The sequence below is a fragment of the Mytilus trossulus genome, chromosome 10 (assembly GCF_036588685.1).
Source record: "Mytilus trossulus isolate FHL-02 chromosome 10, PNRI_Mtr1.1.1.hap1, whole genome shotgun sequence".
In the NCBI taxonomy this organism is placed as follows: Eukaryota; Metazoa; Mollusca; class Bivalvia; order Mytilida; family Mytilidae; genus Mytilus; species Mytilus trossulus.
The window spans coordinates 26998006-27016189 of record NC_086382.1 but is presented as its reverse complement, the minus strand read 5'-3'; the positions used below and the strand labels follow the sequence as shown (position 1 = coordinate 27016189).

Genomic DNA, 18184 nt, shown 5'->3' with positions numbered 1-18184 from the left:
TATAAATCTATGAAATTTTAACACAAGGTTTATGACCATAAAAGGAAGGTTGGTATTGATTTTGGGAGTTTTGGTCCCAACATTTTAGGAATTAGGGGCCAAAAAGGGCCAAAATAAGCATTTTCTTGGTTTTCGCACTATAACTTTAGTTTAAGTGAATAGAAATCTATGAAATTTTGACACAAGGTTTATGACCACAAAAGAAAGGTTGGGATTGATTTTGGGAGTTTTGGTTTCAACAGTTTAGGAATTAGGGGCCAAACAAGGGCCCAAATAAGCATTATTCTTGGTTTTCGCACAATAACTTTAGTTTAAGTAAATAGAAATCAATGAAATTTAAACAAAATGTTTATGACCACAAAAGGAAGGTTGGTATTGATTTTGGGAGTTTAGGTCCCAACAGTTTAGGAATTAGGGGCCAAAAAGGGACCCAAATAAGCATTTTTATTGGTTTTCGAACCATAACGTTAGTTTAAGTAAATAGAAATCTATGAAATTTAAACACAAGGTTTATGACCATAAAAGGAAGGTTGGTATTGATTTTGGTAGTTTTGGTCCCATCAGTTTAGGAAAAAGGGGCCAAAAGGGTCCAAATTAAACTTTGTTTGATTTCATCAAAATTTAATAATTGGGGTTCTTTGATATGCCGAATCTAACTGTGTATGTAGATTCTTAACTTTTGGTCATGTTTTAAAATTGGTCTACATTAAGGTCCAAAGGGTCCAAAATTAAACTTAGTTTGATTTTGACAAAAAATGAATCGGTTGGGTTCTTTGATATGTTGAATCTAAAAATGTACTTAGATTTTTTATTATTGGCCCAGTTTTCAAGTTGGTCCAAATCTGGGTCCAAAATTAAACTTTATTTGATTTCATCAAAAATTGAATAAATGGGGTTCTTTGATATGCCAAATCTAACTGTGTATGTAGATTCTTCATTTTTGGTCCCGTTTTCAAATTGGCCTACATTAAGGTCCAAAGGGGTCCAAAATGAAACTAAGTTTGATTTTAACAAAAATTAAATTCTTGGGCCTCTTTGATATGCTGAATCTAAACATGTACTTAGATTTTTGATTATGGGCCCAGTTTTCAAGTTGGTCCAAATCAGGATCTAAAATTATTATATTAAGTATTGTGCAATAGCAAGTCTTTTCAATTGCACAGTATTGTGCAATGGCAAGAAATATCTAATTTCACAATATTGTGAAATAGCAAATTTTTATTTTAATTAGAGTTATCTTTCTTTGTCCAGAATAGTAAGCAAGAAATATCTTATTGCAAGAATTTTTTTTTAATTAGAGTTATCTTTCTTTGTCCAGAATCAACTTAAATCTTTGTTATATACAATATTGTATATTCACTTTTTACTACCAACTGATAAATTTAAATAATCTTTACCATTCAATGATAACAAGCAGTTTTTTTACATCTTAATATTTATGATGTATTTAAATGAGTAGTTATTGTTGCAAACTCCATTAAAATATTTTAATTGAGATTAGTTTTGGAATAAGGGAAAGGGGGATGTGATTAAAAAATTGGGTTCAATTTTTCTCATTTGAAATTTCATAAATAAAAAGAAAATTTCTTCAAACATTTTTTTGAGAGGATTTATATTCAACAGCATAGTGAATTGCTCTAAGAGAAAACAAGAATTTTAAGTTCATTAGAACACATTCATTCTGTGTCAGAAACCTATGCTGTGTCAACTATTTAATCACAATCCAAATTTAGAGCTGAATCCAGCTTGAATGTTGTGTCCATACTTGCCCCAACCGTTCAGGGTTCAACCTCTGCGGTCGTATAAAGCTACGCCCTGCGGAGCATCTGGTTTATAACTAAATGGATAGTTTTCGTTATACAACTTATGTACATATACTTTTTTCTGAGGAAAATTCTTTTAATTTTTCCACATTTAGAAGAAGTTTACTTATTTTTAAATGCTTGCTTCCAGGAAGCAAATTGCCGACATATTTTTCGTATGCATAGTGACCCGATCGTAACCCTCCTCGTAAAGATCCGGTGATCACAATACGCATCAATCTGTCATTGAAATAAACAAATATCTCATTATGATACATGTTAAACACGTGCTCAATACCCATGCTCAATACAGAACAATAGAGGTTGTTATGACAACGTTATAGATATAAATAGAAAGTGAAAGGGAAAGTAAAATAAGAATCTAGTATAGTTAAAAGAGAAAGTTAGTAAATAAAGTTATTAACGATGTGGTGATCTGCTATTCTTGCACGTCTGTGTAGTGGTCCTCATAGAAGTTTCTAGTGGTAATATTGTAGAAATGATGGAAGTAGCTCATAAAATGTCAGTTCATTTCCAAATGGGACAACACCCCATTGGCCATCCCGTACCAATTCAACAGGCTTCACTTCGAGGGAGGTTTTTTAACTATACTAGATTCTTATTTTACTTTCACTTTCTATTTATATCTATAATGTCGTCATAACAACCTCCATTGTTCGGCGAACCACACAGCCGCAAAATTTGTACTTCACTGTTACATTTCATGTATAATATTGTCCTGAAGACGCCACGCTTGTTGGCGAAACATGTCGACCACAATAAATTAATCACCATGCGGTAATTGATGGGTGTTGTTGTCTTTAATGTCGTTTATTTGCTTTTATAGTGAAAGACAACTGTGAATACCGCGTGGTATCCACCCGCTATTACTCAACCTCACACTAACCATTTCAGGTGTTGGTTCACCATTATCCAAGTTGGATTTTTTAATTTTGTAAAATATGACCTTTTAAGTTGAACTTTGGTGGAAATGTGCAATTCATTAATTTTTAAAATATATTTGTTGTGCACAATGAATTTAGTGATAAAAAGTATGAAGTAAGCATTTTATTTGTCAGTTATAAAAAATTAATAAGATTAATAACCGATTTCCATGAATAATAGCAATAGTGACATAAAAATTTAATCTTTATTTTTTTAGCTGGTTGGTCAGATTTATAAGCTGGATAATGCTAATACTGGAGAAAACTCTACCAAGGTAAGGTTGTCCTGATAATTTATACCAAGATATATTCTATTTGTCTCTTGCTGTAAAACATGCTGTTAGATGTATCCCTTTTTTTACACAATTTTCTGCATAGAAAGGCATGGTTTCCATGGTGATTGAAACTTTGATAAATATTAACGGCATAATGGACAAGTATACTTACTCATAAAGTTAAGTTCTCTTCCTTATCAATGAGAGAAAATATTTTAGCATGCTTTTTCCCTTCGAGTGGAAGTTATGTGACAAACTAGAATGATATAGAAACACATTGTTTCATCACATTTTTGGGTTTATTCATTAAGTAATTGAAATATAGAGGTATAAGATTATAACCTGATCCTTAACACATATAAGGACAAGTAGACTTCTTCTTGAACAAACAATTTATGAATACTTTTTTTTCTAATTACCACATAACTAAAGCTCTATTTAAAATGCACAATAATATCATCTTGCCCTTGAATCAATGATTGCATGATTTTTCCTGTCCTGCATTTTAACTTGTAACTATGATTCTAATCATATCTGATGAATGTTTTCTTATATTCCAGCATGTGATGGATATAATGCATCCGTGTGATGTAGACATCAGGTCACATGTCAGTGTTAATTCAGCCAGATGGATGCCTACTCCAGGACATGGACTAGTGTATGGTACTAATCGTGGAGATCTACAGATATGTAGACCAGGGTGAGTAACTGTATTTATTATCTTGTTAACTTGTGTATGTTACTATTTCTATAAAGTAAAACTTTTACTGTAAACAGTTTGATACATTTCTGATATTATTCAGTTATTTGTAAAATTACTTAGGTTTTGGGTATTTGAAGTCACTGTTTGTTTTGATTTTTTTTTTCATCTCACAAAATTCAATGATAATAAGAATTTAGGAAATGATACATTTTTTATCAACTTGAAACTCTGCTTTAGTTGTCATTACTGGCAAGTGATATTTTGTGGAGTTAATTTAATAATGTGTCCTTTACTTTGACAGAGAGGTTCAAAATTACTTTCTGTTATAATAATGCCAATCCACTTGTTTTTTAGCCAACACTTCATCATAATTTTTCTAATACATACATGTTTTAACTAAAAAGACCTTAAAGGATCTTGTTCAAAGGTCCAGATACAGTGTTGGATACAGCCATTTTAAAGAGGGGGGGGGGGGGGTTTCCAACCCAGGACAAAGGGGGTTCCAACTATATGTTCCCATTCAAATGCATTGAGTGGCCAAAAAAAGGGGGGTTCTAGCCCCCAGAACCCCCCCTCCTAGATCCCCAAATGAGATATTAGTTTTCTTGATTTTTAAAAGCTAGAGACTTGTTCTACTATAGAATTAGTGTTTGTTGCATAAACAATTGACTCAGAATTTGTTATTCCTTCCAACCACCAACTAGAAACAAAAAGTACCCAAGCAATAACTAATTTTCCTTTGAGTCCTTAAGTGTAATAATCTTTAAACATCAAATTTTAATCCCAAAAAACAATGTTTGCCAAAAACTATAATAAGTGTTATACATGAACAAAAGTACTTCCTAAATGTTTCCCCATCCTGAACATGCATAAAATATTTGTCACTGGACATTAAGCAACCAACAGTCAATTAATCTTAAGGAAAGAAAATTAAAAAATCAAATGCTAGTCAAAACTGTATTAGTTCAAGTACAATTTTGATTTTATTGACCCATGTAGAATGTTTGGAGTGTTCCAAGGCTTAAACCCTCTCTAGGTAAAAACAAACACTTTAAGAAATCGTGCTGTCAATTCTTGTATTTTCATACCAATTCTTCTTAATTGTGGCGAAATTGTATTTTTTGTGGATTCCTGACTTCCTCTTTACCTACTAAAATCCCCTTGTCAGCTAGCAAGTGGAACTATGACTCAGCATGTTAGACTGTTCAGACAGGATTAAATGATATCTTATTGACATACTATTATTATGAATTTATTACAGATAGATATTCAGCATTCTAATGCAATGGTCATCGTTTGTAATGCTCATTTTAATTGGATAACATCACCAAAATATGAGCAAGTGCAGACGACAAATGACAGATTTAAATGTGTGATTTAACATTGCTTTCTGTCAGTTTCATTAGAATGGAGATAACAATATTGTATGTCAAGCTCTGACAGCATCAATTTGTGATTTGATGGTCGTAAATACATGTTTACCGACTCTGCTAACACATCAGCAGTAAACTTAATTTGCGACCACCAAATCACTAATTGATGCCATCAGAGCTGAAAATACAATGCAGTTATCTCCTAGGTCACCAATCAATCTTTATTTGAACATAGTAGCTGGCAGATCTGTATTGTAGATGTGTCAATAAGGATTCTACTTTTAAAAAGATGTATGGTATGAAATAAGTTATTTTTAACCGGATTATTGTGACAAAAATGTCGGTTATTGATTTGGGGATGCTCGGTTGGCGGCTGGTCGGGCGGGCTGGCGGGTGGTCGGGCGGGTGGTCGGGCGGCAATCAAATGTTGTCCGTGCATTAACTCATGAACTGTTCAACCAAAGCTTTTAAAATTTTAATATGTTGTTACTGACAACTAAATAAAGGTCAAGTTCAATAATGGCGATTTTGACTTTTACCGTTCAGGAGTTATGGTTCTTGAAAGATTGAAAAATGGCGTGTCCAGTCGTGTCCGTGCATTTACTCATGAACTGTTCTACCAAAGCTTCCCAAATTTTAATATGTTGTTACTGGTGACAAAATGGAGGTCAAGTTCAATAATGACAATTTTGACTTTTACCGTTCAGGAGTTATGGTTCTTGTAAGATTGAAAAATGGTGTTTCCAGTCATGTCTGTGCATTTTCTCATAAACCATTCAACCAAAGCTTTTCAAATACTAATATGTTGTTACTGATGACAAAATAGAGGTCAAGTTCAATAATGATGATGTTGACTTTTACTGTTCAGTAGTTATGGTTCTTGAAAGATCGTAAAATGGCGTTTCCAGTCGTGTCCGTGCATTTACGCATGAACTGTTCTACCAAAGCTTCCCAAATTTTAATATGTTGTTACTGATGACTAAATGGAGGTCAAGTTTAATAATGACGATTTTGACTTTTACCGTTCAGGAGTTATGGTTCTTGAAAGATCGTAAAATGGTGTTTCCATTCATGTTATTGCAATTAGTCACGCACCATTCAATCTAAGCTTTTCAAATTTTAATATGTTGATACTGATGTCAAAATAGAGGTCAAATTTGATATTGACGATTTTCACTTTCACCAATCATCAGTAATGGTTCTTGTGATATTGCCAGGACACAAATAAATGTTAATTAAACCGGTTTGCAGTCGTTGTGACAGCCTCTTGTTTATATTTTGGACAAATAATTTTCAAAATTGATACACAAAGCTTGCCAACTTCAATATTTACTAACAAGAAGATTTTCAAGAAAAGCTTATTTCCTTTACAAATTCATCTTTAAAATTTTATCTTTTATTTTGTCTAGCTGTAATCCCTCCCCACACAAACATATAAACACCCAAGTATGTGAATTAAGTGGATAGGATACATATCAATAGAAAAGTGATATAAGAAAACAAGCATTTTGTTACTTAATGTTTATTTTGAACTGTTTGAGGAGAAACGATATGATTTTAAGGAGATGTGTAATATACTTCAATATTCACTTATTATGTAATGTCACTACAGTGATATGAATTGTATATTTTCTAAGTCATTGATAAATTCAATCTGAATTATCTAGTCCTGCTCAGATCTTTCATATTCGTCAATGAGACAGCAACCCAAAATACATAACAAAATACAAAAAACATCTAGTGGTTATTTTCACATTTATTGTCAATGTACAGCACTATATTAATGGTCAAGGAACTAATTATATTGATCAAATAAAAGTACAATTTAACAGATGACACAGTTCCCATAAGTGAAGACTTATTGAAAAATGTACATAAAAATAATTTGATAAATACCTATGATGAAGTCTGTCCTAAGTTGCACTAGTGATAACTAAAGTTTGAAAGAGAGTTCCTTTAGTTTTTCAAAGAACTATGTTAGTGTGTAAGTTCTTCTGTCTATGAACTTGTTTAAACGAAAGAATTTCTATTTGTTCCTTTAGTTCATTGATTGGATTACGAACAAAATTGACGACACGTCACAGTTTAAAAGATGGTTTCCTCAGTTTTTCAAAGAATTCTGTGATCTTCTTCTGTCTAGGATCATGTTTTAACGGAAGCATTTCTTGGTCTATGTGTTCCTCTAGTTCATTCAGTGGATTACGTATAAAGCAGTCCATCATACCGTTCTGTTCATAAAACAAACGAAGCATCTGTATATATTTCTTGGCCGTAGCTGGTGTGATAATTTTTTCATTATTTTTCACTGAATCAGGAAGTGGAATAGAAGGTTTCAGATGAAGATGTTTCACTGGTTTCCTGTTCCTGCGTTTTCGTAATTTATATTTGGACACCATAGGTTTTGATTTTTCACGTATTATCTGTTTGATAAAATCTTTCAGTTTATCATTTGTATTTGGTTCATTTTGTTGCAAAGTTTTCACCTTTTCCGAGTCCATGAAATTAATAACTGCTGTTTCGGTGATGTTTTGTTGATTGCACATTTCTTTAGATCCAACAAAAGTATTTGAATGTCCCACTAACAAATGGTTGACAATTCCCCAGTATGTCATTTCTACTTTTGATCTTGGTGATGTGGTAGTTTGTAAAAAGTTCCAATGAGTTAATTAGCATGAGTTGATTTTATGTGAAGGTTAAGATTTGTTTACTGAAGTGTAGTAAACAGATCAATGTGAATTGTTTTAACTATAAATTGTGTAAAAGTTTACTAAGATGATCTTTAATCATAGATTAAAACAATTCATGGAAGATTAAATGTACTTGCATGATCAATAGTTGTGTTTATTTGGAATCATGAATAAAAATACTAATAATTTTAAATTATAGAAATGTAATTGTATTACTGGAAAAATGATGTTTCTGCTTCATTTATTGTAATTAACACTGAAGGTAAAATTAAAGTAACTTTTAAACTTGTTTGTGCCCCTGTCGAGGCAGAGGGGGATTTAAGTGTTACCCATGTCTGTCTGGTCAGTCCTGTCTGTCTGTCACTTATGTCACCAAAACTGGTTTCCATTCTCTATTATTAGTTTGCCTCAGCCAAATGTTATAAAACTAATACATAATGCTTATTGCCACAAAACACTGATCAAGTTTAAGATTGGGTAGCGTCACTTTTACTTGTTCATGAGTAAATGCTTTTAAATGAAGAATTTTAACATTTAAAAATATCTTTGCCTTTTATCTGGAAAATTATGACAATTTTATAAAAAAAAGTTTGTCTTTATTCTATGTATTCTTTAATTTTTGTGGGTACCAATTTTAGTGGTTTAATGAAAATTTGCATATTCGTGGATATTTAATTTTGTGGTTTTGACAACGTCAGCATACATTCCTTTAGAAAATTTGTAATTCGTTGAACATTTGAATTTGTGAATCTCCTGTACCCAAGAAATCCACAAAAGTTAGTATCCAATGAATATAAATGAATTCACAGTATAACTTTTAAATAACTATACTAGATAGATCTTATCATGTTGCCAATTTTAAAACAAAAATGGTAATCAAGGCAAGATTTACATACAAATCAATATGACCTCAATTGTTGTAGTTATTGCCCTTAAATGATAAGTCTTCCCATTTTCAAAATTGTAAAAGATAGATAGGAACTTCAAACGGCAAATATTTTCAAGAAGATAGATATGTCGTAAATGGCTGAAATCTTCAGTCGGCTTATCATTTGAGTTATTGCCCTTTGATATATTTACTTAAACAACTATAATAGATGAATAGAAACTTAAAAAAGGAAAATTAACAGCATGATAAAATATACACATGAGTTGTTCCCCTTTAATGATGTTTTTACATAAAGATGGCCATTGTTGAAGATGCAGTTAAGTAACACAGGCCTCTAGTTTATTTCACAATTTATATTTTCTTTTTCAGATCACTAAAAGTATCAGAAGATGAAGAAAGAGCCAGTACCAGCTCATCTACGAGTCGACGTAACATACTGCTGGATCACATGTTGGGGGGAATATCTCGTACTCCAGTGACAGTCAATAGTATAGCTACTCAAACACCTGCTGTACGGAGATCTATGTCTACACAGACTGAAGAATCAGATTCAAGTGTTATTGTGTAAACATTGTACAACTTTGTATTTGTATGCTCTATGTATCTTCTGGATCACATGTTGGGGGGAATATCTCGTACCCCAGTGACAGTCAACAGTATAGCTACTCAAACACCTGCTGTACGGAGATCTATGTCTACACAGACTGAAGAATCAGATTCAAATGAGGGGCTTAAAGGGGGGTATCTGCACGGAAGAACGCTAAATAAAATTGCCTTTTCACAATGAACAAACAATTAAAAGTGTCTTGCACATTGATCTTTTTACTGATTTCACGAAACACAGTGAATAACTAAACCATTTTCACCACTGCAAGTGAAATAAAAATAGCAAAACACATAGCACAAAAATAACCCTTTACCACCCTCCCTTATGTATCCTAGCTGTGTATTACCAATATGGAGAGATTAAGATACACATAGTCAGACTACATAGCTTATGAATCACAATCAGAAGCTTTGATCTTATTCCAATGCCAGTCTGAGCTCCTCACTGTCTTACTGTCAGTAGGAAATTATTCAACCATAAACTGTAAAGCAAGTAATTTTCGCGTTGATTTTATTTTTGCGACTTTGCAAGAAGAATAATATCACAAATATAAATCGTTGCAAATATGTAAATCACTAAAATAAATCATGTGAAATGGACCAAAAAGGGCTAAACGCAAAATAAAGTATCCGCTAAAAATAGTTGATTTACAGTAATATATATACTGTGTCTAGAGTTTCATGTTAAGCTGTATTGACATAATTATTGAAGCTACGTAGCTCACTTCTGTAGTCCAAACACCAAAGTCGGACAAAGAGAGAGAAAAGGCATGTTGTCTTTTATTAAGGTTGTTAGTGTGATAGGTTGTAAGATGTCTTATACTAAAGTTAAACTACCAAATACTCAATTGGTTGTGTGTGTCGAAAAGACTTTAAGAGTAGTCATGATAACATAAAAAGTAGATTCTATATTTTCTGACCCTCTTGTATAAGTCATGTAATTCGCAGCTTCAGAATTTAACAATTCTGAGTAATATGTAGAGAATTACAGATCTAAGACATTATTGGTGTACAGATATTAGACAAAAAGATTTTTTTATAGTGAAGTTCACCATTGCAATACCTGAGCTTTGTATAAGTTTATATATATCACTGTGACGTCATATAGTTAGTTGAAGTTAAAGATGGACTACAAAGATTTGTACAGTGGCTTACATTGTACATGTAGGTAATAATCAATTTGTTTATAAAATTTAGCTTTCATCTTAGGGATATAAGACATACTCCTGTATTTTTCAAAATTTTTGAGATGCATTTAATTTATTTGTATGTATTAATGGAGTCAATTGCTTGCCAAAGTTGTATAGTTAAGGATGTGTATTCCCCCTATAAATAATGTGGATTGAGATAGCACTGGAATTTATTTCTGTATCAAATTTTTCAGCTCTATGCCATTACATGTATATGATTACATTAGATTTTGGGAACCCACCCACCTTCAATTTAGGTTTTAGAACCCCCCTAGTTCATATTAAATTTTGTGAAGATCCTAACCCATATATTTCGATACAAATTCGTCATCCATCATCTACTTCTCAATTATTAAATATGGTAAATTCTGAAATTATTGGGTGCATTTATTATTGAGATTTTTGAAAACTTTCATACAGATATATGTACCAGATATCAGAATATTAATTCTTATAATTGAGATTCTCCCACAGCATCATGATTGGTTATATTATGAATCACTGGTCAATGACCAAAGCATGGCCTCTCTTCGACAGTCAGTGGGCCCCAACTTTTAAAAAATTCTGGATCTGCCACTGTTTACAGTATACACACCGATGCAACTTAAATAGACTGAAAGTTTATTTTACATGTTTAAAGAGTTTCATTAATTACTTAACACTTTCACTACTGATGTAATTTTGTCCGTTTCCGAGGAAAATTTGCACACCCAGATTCCACATTGTTGCAGAAGATGAAAAATTAATGATTGATTGATTTATTACCTAGATATAATATCACCCCATTTTATCATATTTGACATATAAAAAAGTGACCCGATCATCTAGCAATCCATTATATGATGCAGACTTCCATTTCAATATGATTATGTACACGTGTTGCTGTGCAATATTCTTTTTATAATGTATTTTGTTAATCATGTATGGCATGTCCAACAAATTATTTCAAAGGTTAAGACAATAATATTTCATTAAAACCAGTTAATAAACTGTGAAAGTTATTAAATTGCTTGATTTGATATTGAAATGTTGTTGTTAGGGAGCTACCATTTGATTTTTATGGGGGGGCTAGGATGAAACATTTTGTCCGGCATTTTTTTTTAGCTGTAATCTCTGTCCTGCCTTTTTATTTTTCACTCTGTTCAGTCCTGCCTTTTTTTTTTTAGTTTATCCTGACTTTTTTTACCTAAATTGGCGTCCTGACTTTTTTTTTTTGCAAGTGTCTCATCCTGCCTTTTTTTTTTACTCAAAACTCCTGTCCTGCCTATTTTTTTCAAATTTCATCCTAGCCCCCCCATAAAAATCAAATGGTAGCTCCCTTAACCATTTTTGTAACCATTAAATATGTGAATAGGGCCACATGTTAGTGCTTGGTATTTATTGTATTATGATTTTCCTATATTTTGTTTCTAAATTCATCATGTTATTAAACCATTTAAATCTTTAATAGTGTGGATGTTTTTCGTTTTCTTTGTTTAATAGATGTAGTATGACACAATCTTAATCACAATGATTTAGCAAACATTAATACAAAAAAAAGCAAATACTACAAGCAAGCCAACCAAACTCTTACTCTTCTTTAATGCTACAGATCTCATGGAAGAAATATATGGAGAAGCAATCAACAAGTTAAGGATTCAGTGTATGACAAAAAAATATTTTGATACAGTAGCATGTACAAACAAAATGACAATGACAGAGCATCATCAATATCATAGTTAAAAAAATAGATAAATTGACATAATAATTTTAAACCACAACTTCACTGGAAATGAGATAAGTCTTTCAAGTCATTATGTATATTACCTGTATCCACAGTCAGGCTTGTGTATCTACTTTTAAGTACAGTGAAGGAAGTACACCACTAATTCATGGTCCCATTGCTTTCTATGTTAAATTCCTCCGTTTCAAGCAGGCACACCTCTTTTATTTTAAGTTCAAATAAAGTGGCAATCATTGCATGTCAAAGCAACACCTTCTGGTGTCTTGTACTGAAAAAATCAACATACCTTACATTGCATATAAGAAAGAACTGGTTCCCAGAACTTCGGATGTACCAAAACAGGTACTTCCGATCTGACAAAAAGGCAAAATGTACCCTCCTTTTTAAATTTCATGCCATTTTTTTATTATTCAAATTTATCAGTCAAAAATTGTTCTACAATGATCACCAGTCATGCAGCTTTCATTTGATACCAATATTAATAAAATATTCTAAATATTTTGAAAGTTATGTCCATGCGTAGGAACTATTTTGTGTTAAATATGTACTACTTTCTGGTATGTGCTTTCTGGCCGGGCCCGAATTAGTGGTGTTACACCTGAAGCCCTGTACCAATTAACACCTATATATGCAGGCTTTCTTGAAAAGATAATGATTTTCACAAGTGAAACACATTTACCAAGAGTACATTGAAATCACATGAGTTGATGAAGGCCAACTTTTGTTCTGAGATTCTATATCTTTTAATGCATATCAAAACAAGAATGGGTCCATAGTACACAGATGCCCCACTCCCAGTATCAATTTCTATGGTCAGTGGACCGTGAAATTGGGATAAAAAATATAATTTGGCATTTAAATTAGAAAGATCATTACCTAAGGTACCAGTTTACAAAGTTTCAAGTTGATTAGACTTCAACTAAATCAAAAACTGCCTTGACCAAAAACTTTAACCTGAAACTTGCACTATCATTTTCTATGTTCAGTGGACCGTGAAATTGGAGTCAAAAGTCTAATTTGACATTAAAATTAGAAAGGTCATATCATAAGGAACATATATACTAAGTTTCAGGTTGATTGAACTTCAACTCGACCAAAAACTTTAACCTGAAACTGGACAGACGAATGGACAAACGGACCCACAGACCAGAAAACATAATACCCCTCTACTATTGTAGGTGGGGCTTAAAAAGTTTGATTCAAAGTACATTTCGATTTCTCAAAGTTACACTCAGAACATATACAATCATAAATAACATTGTGTAGAAATGACTTTAAAATGTATGATAATGATACAGTTTATATGAACCAAATAATAAAGGTCTTTTTGGATGGCCTTACAATACAAAATGCTAGGCTTTTAGTAAGTAGATGTTCAATAAGCATCTGAACAACTAATGTGTGAGGCCCCTCATGGGGGGGTCCTAATAATCACATAATCATTATTTTTTTGCCAATATAATCACATAATCATTAAATATTTGCTTATCTTTAGTAATCAAATAATCATAAACTAAAAATACAGTCCTAGGTAATCAAATAATCATGAAATATTTGGCTTAATAATCAAATAATCATTAAAAAAAACGGCCAAGTAATCACATAATCAAAAACCCCATGAGGGCCCTCATGTGTCTACCACTGGTGCTACTTCATTTACTTTTCAAAGATGAGAATATATAGTTGAGAGACCAAACTTGATTAACATTTCCAGGTTTATGTTTACAGCTTGTGTCTGCTATATCATTTATATAACATAGGTATTGCTTGGTATTAACTGGTGATACATAAAACAAACGTTGACTTGTGTGATAATGGTTTGGAATCTCTACCTTGATCATCAAGGTCACAAACCTAGATTTGAAGTTGAAAGCCCTAAAGTCAGTTCTCAATTCAGCTATCATATCATATCTGATATATCTGCTCCGTATTGCGAAATTACTTGGAGTTCAAAGGTGATAATTTATAGAAATGTTCACCACCATTAGAATGTGCTTTTGGAAAATTAACTTGAATGAAGCTCAATCTTGGATTGAAGTTTCATACCATTGTATAATATGCTTTAGAACGTGTCTAATCCATATCTTGGTGAACAATGTTATTTTGTATGATTGATAGCCAATACTTTGTTAGTACAAGGCTGAACGGGTCATTAGCTAGAGGGCCAAGATCACAAACGTTTAAATGGTGTAGTAACATTTTATTGGTATGCTCAACCTACGATACTAGAGGGGCAATATGTTTTCTGATCCGTTCTTTCGTCCGTCCGTGTGTTCATTCGTCTGTCCCGCTTCAGGTTAAAGTTTTTGCCCACGGTAGTTTTTGATGAAGCTGCAGTCCAATCAACTTAAAACTTAGTACACATGTTCCTTATGATATGATCTTTCTCATTTTAAAGCCAAATAAGACTTTTGGACCCAATTTCACAGTCCACTATTAAAGAAAATGGAAGTACCAGTTTCAGGGTAAAGTTTTTGGCCAAGGTAGTTTTTGATGAAGTTGAAGTCCAATCAACTTGAAACTTATTACAAATGTTCCCTATGGTATGATCTTTCAAATTTTAATGCCAAATTATATTTTTTACAATTTCACAGTCCATTGAACAATGAAAATGATGTGGCCATCCGTGTACTTTAGACACATTCTTGTTTCAAATATGTGTCTGCAACAATCGTTAAAATATCGGATTTGGATGCTGATGTTGTTGTATTATTTCTTACCAACAATAGAATGTGTTTATGGTATAAGGTTCGAATCCAATTTTGAGGGTTAAGGTTTCAGACTGAATTAAACATCGATGACCTATCACTATGGCTTATATTTTCAAACAGTATAAATCCATTCTGTTTTGTGAGTTCTAGATTTATGACGCTTCACCACTAAGAGAATGCCATTGGAAATATAACTTGACGTCTCTAGCTTGAATGTCTAGGCTCCACTCTTAGGTCACCAGGTAGGTTCGTGCTCACAAAGCATATCCTTCTTCATTTTTATCTAAATCTAACCAAAGGCATGTTGTGATAAAACGGATATACATATAGTAGGGAAAAAGTAAAATCACAAAAATACTTATCGCCGAGGATAATTCAAAACACAAAGCAGCGGAGGCGGATTTAGGGGGAGCCAAGGGCCAGCCTCCCTTTTTTTCTGGAAAAATTTGGTTGCTTGTATAGGGAATCACTGAAGCATGACCTCCGGCAGTCAGTGGGCTCCCTCTTATGGAAATTTCTGGATCCGCCACTGCAAAATCCCTAATCAAATGGCAAAATCAAAAGACAAAACACATCAAGCGAATGGATAACAACTGTTATATACCTGACTTGGCACAGGCATTTTCTTATGTAGAAAATGGTGGATTGAACCTGGTTTTAAAGTATCTTAGCTAAACTTCTCACTTGTAAGACAGCCGCACCAAATACTATTATATTGACAACAATGAGACAAAGTGAAAAAAATAATAATAATATAATTGGGTAAAAATGACAAAAATAGGGATACAGCAGTCAACATTGTGTTATAATCTCAATCACAAAAATAATGTAACAAAGAAGCACAAAAATACTACGGGTGCGGGAGTTTCTCGCTACATTGAAGACCCGTTGGTGGCCTTCGGATGTTGTCTGCTCTATGGTCGCTTTGACACATTCCCCATTTCCTTTCTCAATTTTACTAGAACTGTCACTTGAAAGGTCGCGATTTTTATTTTACATATTTAATAGCACTGCAGATACATATAATACAAGTATTTATCTTGTGTTTTTCTATGTTGTGATGTTATGCTATTGTTTCAGAAAAAGGGAAAAGGTTTGGATCCATTAAAACGTTTAATCCCGCTGCAAATGTTTGCACCTGTCCTAAGTCAGGAATCTGATGTACAGTAGTTGTCGTTTGTTTATGTAATATATACGTGTTTCTCGTTTTGTTTATATAGATTAGACCGTTGGTTTTCCCGTTTGAATGGTTTTACACTAGTAATTTTGGGGCCCTTTATAGCTTGTTGTTCGGTGTGAGCCAAGGCTCCGCGTTGAAGGCCGCACTTTAACCTATAATGGTTTACTTTTTAAATTGTTACTTGGATGGAGAGTTGTCTCATTGGCACTCACACTACATCTTCCTATATCTATATGTCTCTGTAAATAGTCATATCTTTACTCTTATAAATTGTTATTTGGATGGAGAGTTGTCTCATCGCACTCATACTACATCTTCCTATACCTATATAGAATCATCCTATTTACATCGTATCGGTGGTATGTGTTTTATAAAAATGACGATACTTATTGAATGTCCGCAATTGATTGCAGTCTCAATAAGGTGTGTGGCCAATGATTTTTTTTTCGTTACGCTGTTGCTTGAGAGGAGTTCGAAATTAAATTATTAGAACCAGTATCATTGTTTACCATTACTAGAAGTGGTTGCATGGACTCACTACTTTGATGGCAATGAGCAGGAGTGGACTTTGAATAACCATGTGCAAACTCTTGGTACTGATTCATCAATCTTTTTACATTTTTAACGACTGAGTCAACTAGATAGTCAAATAAAATATAAAGGGCTTTCAAATTTGTTTAAAAACAAATTGAAGAATAGTGCTCAAAAGTGATCTCCCAATGAATAGGTGTATGAATTATATTTGCCGTTCCTTGGTTTTGGTTACTCAAGAACGTCGCTGCTGATGGCCTGACTGCTGGTTCTGAGAAAATCACCAGTTATTCAGACCGTGAGGACGGTTTCAGTGCTGAAATGGTCTTTATTATTTTTTTTAAATTCTCCGTTCATAGATTATGAAATCGTTAGGAAATCAAGGTTTCAACTCCCTCTAGCAAAAGTGTCCATAAGTGAATGTCTTTTCGTCGTCTTATATATGTATTGTGTTCATTTATATATGCCTTCAACCCCATTGGGGTATAAATGTGCATTTATTCAATAAACTATTTATATATGGTATTTTTTTGTCATGGCGTGCATGGTCAGTTCAAATTGTGTTTTGCATGTTCCCTTGATGATCTTGACATCTTCCTCCTTCTTCCAATCCACTAGTCCATGTGTTTTATAAACTTTACAATTTCCTTTGATCAAGATGATTAATTTTTGCAGAGACATATATGTATCATGTATGTTTATTAACTCTGACGGATTAAAATGCATATAAAACAATGTATGATTATTATAATCGTTTCTGATGGTTTTGAATTCTTGACTCAATCTTTTGTTTGCAGACTTGAAACTTAAATTCACGAATTTAAGACCCCCTACAAAAAATCAAATGGTAGCTCCCTTATGATCAAATGCATTTGTTCAGATTGAATTGAAAGTGGTTAAAAACTCCTGATATATATGTAGAACTCAAATCTATGGCGGGTTATCTGCCATATATTTGGAACCCATCATAGATTCCAATCTGTCCTACATATATATGTACTAAAATTCAAAATCAAACAAGACTAACAAAGGCTAGAGGCTCCTGACTTGTGACAGACGCAAAAATACGGCATAATTAAACATGTTTTGTGAGCTCTTTGATTCGTATCAAGTCATCTTCTTTCCTATTCACATGATGCTTTTACTAACTCAATCAGAACGTACGTAGATCGCTCCGGATTGGGTGTCTTTCGCCATTTTGGGTGGATTTTAAATAAGCAGAACTGAATCTGAAAATTGCAATTAATTTGTAATGGCCTACCGTCTAAATGAAGAAAAAAATATGTGTTTTATTATTATGATTTACTGTTTTACAATTACAAAAAAAAAATCTTCTTAAATTCTATTTGCTTCAACTTTGCCTTATCATTGAAGGGATATAGCTAAGATAATCATGAAACTTTTAGAAGGAATGTGTCATGAATTTTCATGTTTTGATTAGTCCTATAATATATGCCTTCGCATTATATATTCACTATTTAACGTTTTCATGCTGATATTTTCTTATTTATTTTTTGTCTAATGCGTGGCACATTGATAGTAAAAAAAAATCAGAACAGTAAATAGAAAT

The 18184-nt window shown here is 32.8% G+C and overlaps 1 protein-coding gene across 2 annotated transcripts in view; it reads left to right on the top strand.

Annotated features, from left to right (window-relative positions):
- Positions 1-11914, top strand: part of LOC134687126 (activating molecule in BECN1-regulated autophagy protein 1-like) — a 35387-nt gene extending 23473 nt beyond the window's left edge. For both annotated transcript variants that reach the window (XM_063547140.1, XM_063547139.1), the window contains exons 14-16: positions 2965-3021; positions 3582-3721; positions 9043-11914. In XM_063547140.1, coding sequence (XP_063403210.1) covers positions 2965-3021; positions 3582-3721; positions 9043-9241 — 396 coding nt within the window. In that variant the 3' untranslated portion in view covers positions 9242-11914. The remainder of the gene's footprint in view (positions 1-2964; positions 3022-3581; positions 3722-9042) is intronic.
- The last annotated feature ends 6270 nt before the right edge of the window (positions 11915-18184 follow it).